The sequence below is a fragment of the Nannospalax galili genome, unplaced genomic scaffold (genome assembly GCF_000622305.1).
Source record: "Nannospalax galili isolate Female #2095 unplaced genomic scaffold, S.galili_v1.0 scaffold634, whole genome shotgun sequence".
Lineage (NCBI taxonomy): Eukaryota > Metazoa > Chordata > Mammalia > Rodentia > Spalacidae > Nannospalax > Nannospalax galili.
Window position 1 is genome coordinate 1,054,659 of NW_008336853.1, and position 9,245 is coordinate 1,063,903.

Consider the following 9,245-nt stretch of genomic DNA (forward strand, 5'->3'; position numbering starts at 1 on the left):
CATCTCCTGGCCTCTTCAGGCATCAAGCACACATGATCCACAAACATACATGAAAAAAAAAATTCATACATATAAAGTAAAAATAAATCTTAAAAGAAAAAACACAGTGGAGAACAGACTAGAAAAAAGAGCAATGAAGGAAGGAATCAGGTTCCAGTGGCCTCAGCAGTAATGAACTTCTTGTGTAGGGGTGTATTCAAGCAGAGGTTACCTGTCAAGGAGAATCCAGAGCTGAAGGGATGGCACTGGAAGGTAGACTTGCTCCAAGACTCCACATCACCCTAAGTCTACCCTAACACCCTGAGGAGTTTCCCACAACCTCACCCTTGGCAGCAAAATCTGCCCACCTGGCCTGGAACCCACGCACACGAGCCTGCATCTGGGGCAGGAGGTAGAGGCGCTGGCGGGTGATGCAAGTGCAGAGGCCACGATGCAGGGTGAGCAGGGTCTGTGAGCGCTGCTGAGCCCAGAGCTGCTCCACCTGCTGCCAGCCCTGCTCCTGCAATAGGACCTGTGGGCAGAAGCACACTGTAGGTGGGCTGGGCAGAGTGACCAAGGGCACCCCTGTTCTTCTCCCCTGATCTTAGCCTCCCCACTGCTGGACACATAATCTATTCTGGGGTGCCCAGAATAGCCTGCCAGCCCCACTCCATCTGCCCACCACTCAGAAGGACCAACCAAACCATAACTTGTCTGTGTTTGACCCAACAGGTGCCTTTCCTTTCCATTCATGTCTGCCCCCTGCGCATGCACCCACCTGGGTGGCTCCAAGATGATACAGAGGGGACTCTGCCCCCAGCACTTGGCTGAGGATGGCACCACACCACTCCCGGTCAGAGAGATCTTCCTGTCTCCCTGGCCCCAGGGCCCGGAACCTGTCCCAAGGGCACAGTGATGAAGTCAGAAGGGCAAGGGTCTCCTTTCACACTTGAATGACACATAAGCCCCTTGATATTTATTCAGTTTCTGGGATCAGTCAACAACTTGGGAAGGCCTGTGTCCTAGTTTCCTTTCTGTTGCTGTGATAAAATGCAAAAAGCAATTTAGGGAAGAAAGGGTTTCTTGGCTTACACTTTCAGATTACAATCCACTGTGGTGGGAAGTCAAGGTAGGAACAAGCATGCAGGTATATCACATCCACAGTCAGGAGCAGGGAGAAATGTGTGCATATTCCTGCGCTTGCACTCAGCCAGCTTCTTCCTCTCTTATGCAGTTCAAGACCTCCTGCCTAGGGAATGGTACCACCCACAATGGACTGGATCTTCCTATACCAAGTATCAATCAAGACACTCCCCCATAGACATGCCCACAGGCCAACCTGATCTAGATAATTCCTCATTAAGATTTGCTTCACACATGATTCTAGGTTGTGTCAAGTTGACAGTTAAAACTAACCAATGCACCCTGCCAGAGCCAGGTGCTTGGTGGGACACTGGACACCTGGCAGTGAACCAGGCAAGTGGGACCCTCTGCAGTGAAGAGGAAGGTTGTTTGAACAAAGAGCATGGATGGTGCCATGAGGCCAGGCTAGGCTGAGAGAGCCACACTGTGGCTTCTTTCTCTCCTGAGTGTCTGACACACACCAACACAGTGGGTCTCAAATCATGATTGTGGAAGGTGGGGCAGAACAGCAAGGGCAGCTCATCCACACACCCAACTGCACCCCACGTTCCCCTCACCAGGTCTCAGAACTTCCTGGAAGAGGTAACAATTGCTGAACTGGCAAGTGTCCTAGGGCCGGGACAGCACCTTTCCCGTCTGGCTCAAGGACAGGTATATAAGCACCTCTTGCCTGCCTCAGGCTCCACCTTGCAGCTCAGCTGTCACAGTGCCAAGACAATCACAAACAAGGAGAGTTGCTAGAGTCAAGGGGTGAGCCCTCAGGAGGGTCCCCTAGAGGCTGTCCATCTAGTGGCCAAGGGCAAACAGGCAAACAGCAACACGAACAGTCAACTGTCCTAGAAAGTTCTGAACGCCCAAAACAGCTGTCCCTGCCCTCCTTGTCCTTCCTGTGCTGCACGACCTGCCTACCCACCCCCATGGCTGCCCCTGCACCTGCCATCCCATGTCCATCTGAAAGACTGCTGGATGTCTTCTTTCCCTATCTCACTAACTCATCCACTGCTTTGTGAATACCTGCTGTGCCCACATGGCTACACTGCAAGGCAGGCTTGTCATCTCCAGCGTGGAATTACAGCAAGGAAAGGAGGTGAGTAGCAAGAGGGAGGGAGGGGAGAGGACTGGAAGCCGGGCCCAGGGTCCCTCTCCACTGTGACGGACTCCCCAGACCAACTGCCTAGGAGTGTCCCTGTGAGTTCTGCGCCCACACACTGGGCCCTGACCTACCCCACCCTAGGTCCCTACCTGGCCAGGAAGACCTGGAAGAGCACTCGCACAGGGAAGTGGGCACGACGGGTGCCTATGACCTCAAGGATACCGGCCTGGCGCAGCTGTTCTGCCATATGTCCCACATCAAAGAGACCTGGCAGCTGCAAACCAGGGAGAACTGGAGTCAGCTCAGGGCTGAGAGAAGGGTCTCAGAGGAAGGGAGAGGGGCTAAGAAGGGCAGGGAGTGGGGAGACTTCTGGGACCAGGGGGGAGGACTGGTGGCAGTGGGAGGGGAGCTCACCTTTCCAGGGTTGGGGTTGAGGCAGTGGATGAAGTAGACATGGCTTCTGCTGAGTGGAAGAGGGGGTCACAGACTAGCCCCCACCCAATCCCCTGAGGTCCCATGGAGGTAGAGTTCCCACCTGCCTAGCCTAGCTAGCAGGTCCCCCAGGGACTGCTGGAAGCGAGAAGACAATGTGGGTTTGCTTCGACCTGCCCTGGTCTGAGGCTCTGCTTCCTGAAACAGGCTGCGCACCAGCTGAGGGGGACACAATCCCAAGCTGTTTCCATCCTGGGCCTGTCCATCCACCATACAGCCCTGGGGAACCTGGCAGGCCAGCTCTTACATCCAGACCCAGGCATGCTCATCCCTCCATCCAGGGTGCCAGCCCCAAGACCTGGTGAGGGGACGGGGTGCATAGGCACCCAGAAGGGATGCCAGGTCACCTGCAGCTGGCTCTGGCTGAGCATCTCCACCACAGCACTGTCCAGGTGGTCCCGGTTTCTGTGTAAGAACTTGTGCACCTACAAGACAGGACAGGGGTGTGTGAGGCAGCAGAGCAGAGCACAGCCAGAGAGCAGATGTGGGCACCGCTCCATCTCAAAGGCTGGCAGCCCCTCACCAGTATTTTATACAGCCCTGGTGGGTGCCTGGCCTTTCTGGGTCATTATACTGATGGGTCCATTCCTTAGCAAAGTTGTCTTCTTCCAACTTGATGGCACAGAACACAGTTTCTTACCCTACAGGGAAAACTTCTCCATCATCTGCTGTTTCAGTAATTTCTTGGTTACTCTCATGCATTTTTTTCTCCAGATAAAACCAGAATAATTGTTATCAAAATCCATTTCGAGGGATGGGGTTGTAGCTCAGTTGGTAATAGTGGTTGCTTAGCATGCACAAGGCCCTAGGTTCAATCACCAGCACTGCATAAACTGAGTGTAGTGCTATAATCTCAGCACCTGGGAACTGGAGTTCCTAGGATCAGAAGTTCAAGTTCAAGGTCATCCTTGGCTACTAGAAAGTTCAAGACCAGAGGAGACTATATGAATGAGACCTTGTTTCAAAATGAAACTAAACAAAACAACACAACACCAAACTGCATTCCCTGCCTATGGGAATTCCAGAGAGGTTAGCACATCACTTTTCCAGGTTCACTGGCTATGGTACAGTGTCCCACAAAAATATGGTTCTCTCTTCATGTTTAAGCCTCCTCCTCTTCCTCATCCTTCTCTTCTTCTGATTTTATTTTTGTATATATGTGTGTGTGTGTGTGTGTGTGTGTCTGTCTGTGTGCCTGTGTGTATATGCCATGTGAGTGCAGGTGCCTACTGAGATCAGAAGAGGGTATCAAATCCCCTAAAGCTGGAGTTACAGGCAGTTGTGAGCCACCTGATGTGAGTGCTGGGAACTGAACTAGCAGTGCCCTTAACTGATGAACCATCTCTCCAGCACCTCCTTATGTGTTCTTTTTTGATGTTCAACACAGTTTCATAGTTTTTTATTATTTGTTTGTTTTGAGGCAGAGTCTCTTATAGCCCAGGCTAGTCTCAAATTTACCATGTAGCTAAAGATGACCTTGGACTACCAAGTGCTGCAATTACAGTTGGATACCATCACACCCAGCTGTTTGCTGGCTATAGAGCTCACAGTTTCAGTGCATGCTAGGTAAATGCTCTATCATCAGCCTCCTTACTCCAACTCCTTATAGTCTTTTGGGGATAACTACTGAGTAGTTTTTTTTTTTTTTAACTTCTACAACCAGAGTATGCCACTTCCTCCAGGGAGTCTTCCACAACTCTCCCCACCTCAGAACTGTCATATGGTCCTAAATACCAGAACCTCTTCCCTCAGTGAGGGTCCCCTTGGGCAGGTCTCCCTGGGAGATGTGGGCCCCAGAAAGGGGAAAGGAACATCCAATTAGAGAGCACCTACCAGGAGCACCTCTCAACCATCACCATGCATTTGCATTATCTTTCCTGGTAATACAACAGGACAGATTTTCCAGGCCCATTTTACAGATGAAGAAAGGGAGGCCCAGAGAGAAAACTGTAGGATTTCCAGATCCAGGTCCCAGCCTTATGCAGGCAGCATCAATCATTAATCTTGGGCTAGTGAGATGGCTCAGGGGGTAAATGTACTTGCCTCCAAGCTCGAGGACCTGAGTTCTATCCCCAGTACCCCACAGGGTAGGAGAGAATCAACTCTTGAAATTTGTTCTCTTGGGGTAGAAAGATGGCTCAGTAGTTAAGAGCACTGACTGCTCTTGCAGAAGACCCAGGTTCAGTTCCCAGAATCCACATGGTGGCTAACAACCATCTGTAACTCCAGTTCCAGGGGATCCAATGGACTCTTCTGGCCTTCATGCACAGTGCACACACATGGTGCATTTACATAGAGCAGGCAGAACATACACATAAAAATAAATCAAAAAATGAAATTTTTTGGTCTTTTTGAGACAGGGCTTCCCTGTAGCCCCAGCTGGTCTGGAACTTGCTATATAGACCAGGCTGACCTTGACCTCACAGAGATCCTCCTGCCTCTGTCTCCTGAATGCTGGATTAAAGTGTGCACATGGCCAAAAAAAAAGAAAGTTGCCCTTTGACCTCTACACATGCACTGTGGAATGTACATGCCCCCCAAATTAATTCAATAGATAAATAAATGTAAAAAAAATTCTGGTATGAATGGAGAAGGGGCTTACAAGACCCCGCCCCCCTAGCCAAGGAACTATTCAAAAAATAATAATCAATTTTCAGAATTGGGTGTGGCTCAGGTGGAGATAAGCCATGAAATCTTGGAATAGATCTTGACTCTCACCAGCTGACTCAGCTTGGGAAGTGATACTAAGGTCAGGTTGCCTCACGGATTCACCCTGTAGTCTGGCCCTGAGGTCAGATACCTGGTAGGTGACAGTTCCACCGTCATGGCGCACTGTGAAGATAGGCAAGGGCAGCTGAGGCTTGGTGTAGCTCGGGTGATCACCATGGTGATAGTGGCACTTCTGGAGGAAGGTGTGGTCTGTGGCCTGATAACAAACAAGTCACACTTTACTCAGTGTACATGCTTGCTGTTCCCAGTGGACCTCGATCCTTCCCCATGACCTACCCCGCCCCGTAACACAAACTTTGAACACAAGGAGATTTGTCCCCCTAAATTTTTTGTTATTTTTTTTTATGTATGTGTGTGCCTTCATGAGTTTATGGGTATGTAGGAGCCCCTGGAGGCCAAAGGAGGGCTCCTTGGACCTGGAGTTACAGGCAGTTGTTAGTGGCCATTTGGGTGCTGGGAACTAAACCTAAGTCCTCTGCAAGAGCAGCAAGTGCTCTTAACCACTGAGCTATCTCTTCAGCCTAAAAGGCTTTATTTATTTACCTATTTTTTTGAGAAGGTTTTATTTTTAATGATGTGTATGTCTGTATATGTGCATATGAGTGCAGGTGCCCTCAGAAGCCAGAGGTGTCAGATCCCTGGAGCTGGAGTTCCAGGCAGTTGTGGGTTCTGGGAATTGAACTCGGGTCTTCTGGAAGAGTAGCAAGTATTCTTAAGTGCTGAGCCATCTCTCTAAGCCTCTCACTCACCCATCCAAATAATTTCTTTCTTAGATAGGGAAAGTCAGTCTGTATTTGAGTCCCTATGAAGGGTGTACTCTTTTTCAATGACTGTACTTTTTTTTTGGGTCTCCCTGTAGCCCCAGCTGTCCTGGAACTCACTATGTAGACCAGGCTGGCCTTGAACTCACAGAGATCCGCCAGCCTCTGCCTCCTGAGCGCTGGGATTAAAGGTGTGCACCACCACAGGTTTTTGTTTTTTTAAAGAAATAAGTCCATGGAGCTTTTTGAGGCAGATGTCAAAACTATTCCTGGAGCCAGGCTTGATGGTACACACCTTTAATCCTAGCACTGTAGGTGGATCTATGAGATCAAGGCCAGCCTGGTCTCCATTAGTGAGTTTGAGTTTAGATGGGGCTACAGGGAGACCCTGTCTCAGAAAACCAAAAAACCAAACCAAACAAAAAACTATTCCTTGGGAGCACAGTCCCAAAACCACAGCTTCTCAGCAAGTCTTTAAAGATTACATTAAGGGGCTGGAGAGATGGCTCAGCGGTTAAGAACACTGGTTGTTCTTGCAGAAGACCTGGGTTTGAATTCCGGTACCCACATGGCAGCTAACAACTGTCTGTAACTCCAGTTCCAGGGGATCTGACAGCCTCTTCTGTCCTCTGCAGGCACTGCACAACACAGGTGCACTTACCTACATGTAGGCAATACACATAAAATAAAAATAATAAGGGCTGGAAAGATGGCTCAGTGGTTAAGAACACTGTTCTTACAGAAGACCCGGGTTTGAATCCCAGCACCCACAAGACAGCTAACAACTGTAACTTCAGTTCCAGGGGATCCGACAATCTCTTCTGTTCTCTGTGGGCACTGCACGACACAGGTGCAGTTACCTACATGCAAGCAATATATGCATACACATAAATAAATAAAATTTAAGAAAATAAAATATTTTTTAAAAAGAATCTATATCTATACCTACTTATATCTCTATCTATTTATCTATCTATCTATCTATCTATCTATCTATCTATCATCAATCTATCTATCTAATCTATCTCTCTCCAGACATTCAGTTCCCATCTCCTCTCCTTGGGCTTTGAACCCTTCTCTCTGAGACTGTTTGAGAGTGCCTGACTTGGCCTCTGGGGCTAAGAAATGGAAACAATCTAAATGTCCTTCAACTGAGGAGTGGCTAATGAGAGGTGGTATCTTTACACAATGAAGTTCTACTCAGCGGTAAAGAAAGATGAAATCATGAAATCTTCAGGTAAATGGATGGAACTGGAAACTGTTATTCTAAGTGAAGTGACAGACTCGGGAAACGAGCTGTATGTGTTCTCATTTGTTGCTCTTAGCTCCATCCTTAGATGTGAGTATATATCCTGATGTAACAGCAGGAGCCAGGAAAATGGGAAGGAGTCATTGGCGATAAAGGGAAAGAAAAGAGCCCAAGAGAGGGAAATGGTAGAAGACAGTTTTTGCCAAGGGGAAAATGGAGAAATTCGGGTATTTAATGGGGAAGGGAGAAAGGAAGGATATACGAGGATCCATAGGGCTAAGGGGAAAGGGAAAGAAGAAGCTCACAGGGAGGGGGGCATAATAGGAGATCGGTATTTCAAGGGGACAATGGGAAAAGTGGGGGTACTTTAACTGGGGAGGGAGGAGGGAGGGTTAGAACAGGAGAGATGAGAGATAAATAATACTTAGGTGGTGTGAAAAAAACAGAGGGAAATGTATTAGTTCAAAAGCCTACTGAGAAATGCACATGAATGTATGTGTATAACTGAAGGCTATATAACAAGAAACAGTGCCACACATGAGAAACCTCCCTTTGAGTTGTTGGTCAAGGTAGTTTAAGAGACTCCAAAAATGATATAAGCTATTGCCACAGCCCTTGATTCCCTCCCAGAACTTGAAGGTAAGACCCTATTGCTGAAGACAGGGCATACTTTAGACACAGGACTTGGAGCAATGGATCTGGAACTGACCTGGAAGCCTACTCCCTGAAGACTAGCTCTCATAGTTTTAGAGGATGCTATGCACGTTGCTAATGGATAATATCAATGGTCCAATCCCAGCTTTAAAGCCTAATAACCACAACAATGACTGGCACAGCAAACTATATTGGCGCAGAAGTGACACTTTTATCTTGGGTGAAATCAACAGCTATCTAATTGGACTTAAAGCCTGCTCATTGGGAGGGAACTCGTGTGGCACTGTAAACATAGCCAAATATACATGGTTGGAGAGGTCACAGAAAACCCTACATCTGTCACATTCTGAGACAAATGTAATTTCTTACTATATGCTAAATATGGATCCTTATATTTACAGACAAGCATCCCAGTCACCACTCATCAAAGAGGCTTCTTTTGCAACAGAACAAAGAGGCTATTACAGAGTTCCACAATTGGTCACACACAGGGAATAACTGTCTGTGAGATGCCCAACCTTAAGTGACACATCCACAATGGAACTTTTACACCTAAGGCTCACAGAACATAGCAGAACAAGGGGTAGAGAGAATGCCAATGCATCTCTCAACTCTCATCAGTGAGAGTTCCTCATGCAACACACAACTGGCCAAAGTATAGAGAATAAGAGACTGCAGAGTGCAGAGTCCCTGGGTAGGACTCCTGTATTAAACCTCACCCACCTAGGGCTCAGGCACCATTGAGGAAGAGGGGGCGGAAAGACTGTAAGAGCCAGGGGTGGTGCATGACCATAAGAAAATAGTCTTGCAGGCTCCTGGGAACTTGCTCATATAAACTTACAGCAATAGTGTCAGCATGTACAAGACCCATACAAACTCAATCAGATAAAAACCAACAGAACTGGGGAAATGGGCAGGAGGCCCCAACCTTAGCCAAGGAACTATTGATATTTAATTACTTCTGGGTGAGGGAGAGTTGATCTTCTTTAAGAGGGTGAATAGCCAGGCATGGTGGCGCATGCCTGTAGTTCCAGCACTTGGGAGGCAGAGGCAGGCGGATCTCTGTGAGTTCAAGGCCAGCCTGGTCTACATAGTGAGTTCCAGGACAGCTGGGGCTACAGGGAGACCCTGTCTCAAAAAGACC

The 9,245-nt window shown here is 48.2% G+C and overlaps 1 protein-coding gene across 1 annotated transcript in view; it reads right to left on the reverse strand.

Annotated features, from left to right (window-relative positions):
- The window catches only part of Myo15b (myosin XVB), a 41,018-nt gene that overhangs the window by 21,501 nt on the left and 10,272 nt on the right, over positions 1–9,245 (reverse strand). The window contains exons 15-21 of the mRNA XM_008831390.3: positions 5,508–5,633; positions 3,055–3,132; positions 2,751–2,866; positions 2,630–2,675; positions 2,365–2,489; positions 758–875; positions 348–511 (exon numbers count right to left, since the gene is read on the reverse strand). Of these exons, the coding sequence (XP_008829612.2) occupies positions 348–511; positions 758–875; positions 2,365–2,489; positions 2,630–2,675; positions 2,751–2,866; positions 3,055–3,132; positions 5,508–5,633 (773 nt within the window). The remainder of the gene's footprint in view (positions 1–347; positions 512–757; positions 876–2,364; positions 2,490–2,629; positions 2,676–2,750; positions 2,867–3,054; positions 3,133–5,507; positions 5,634–9,245) is intronic.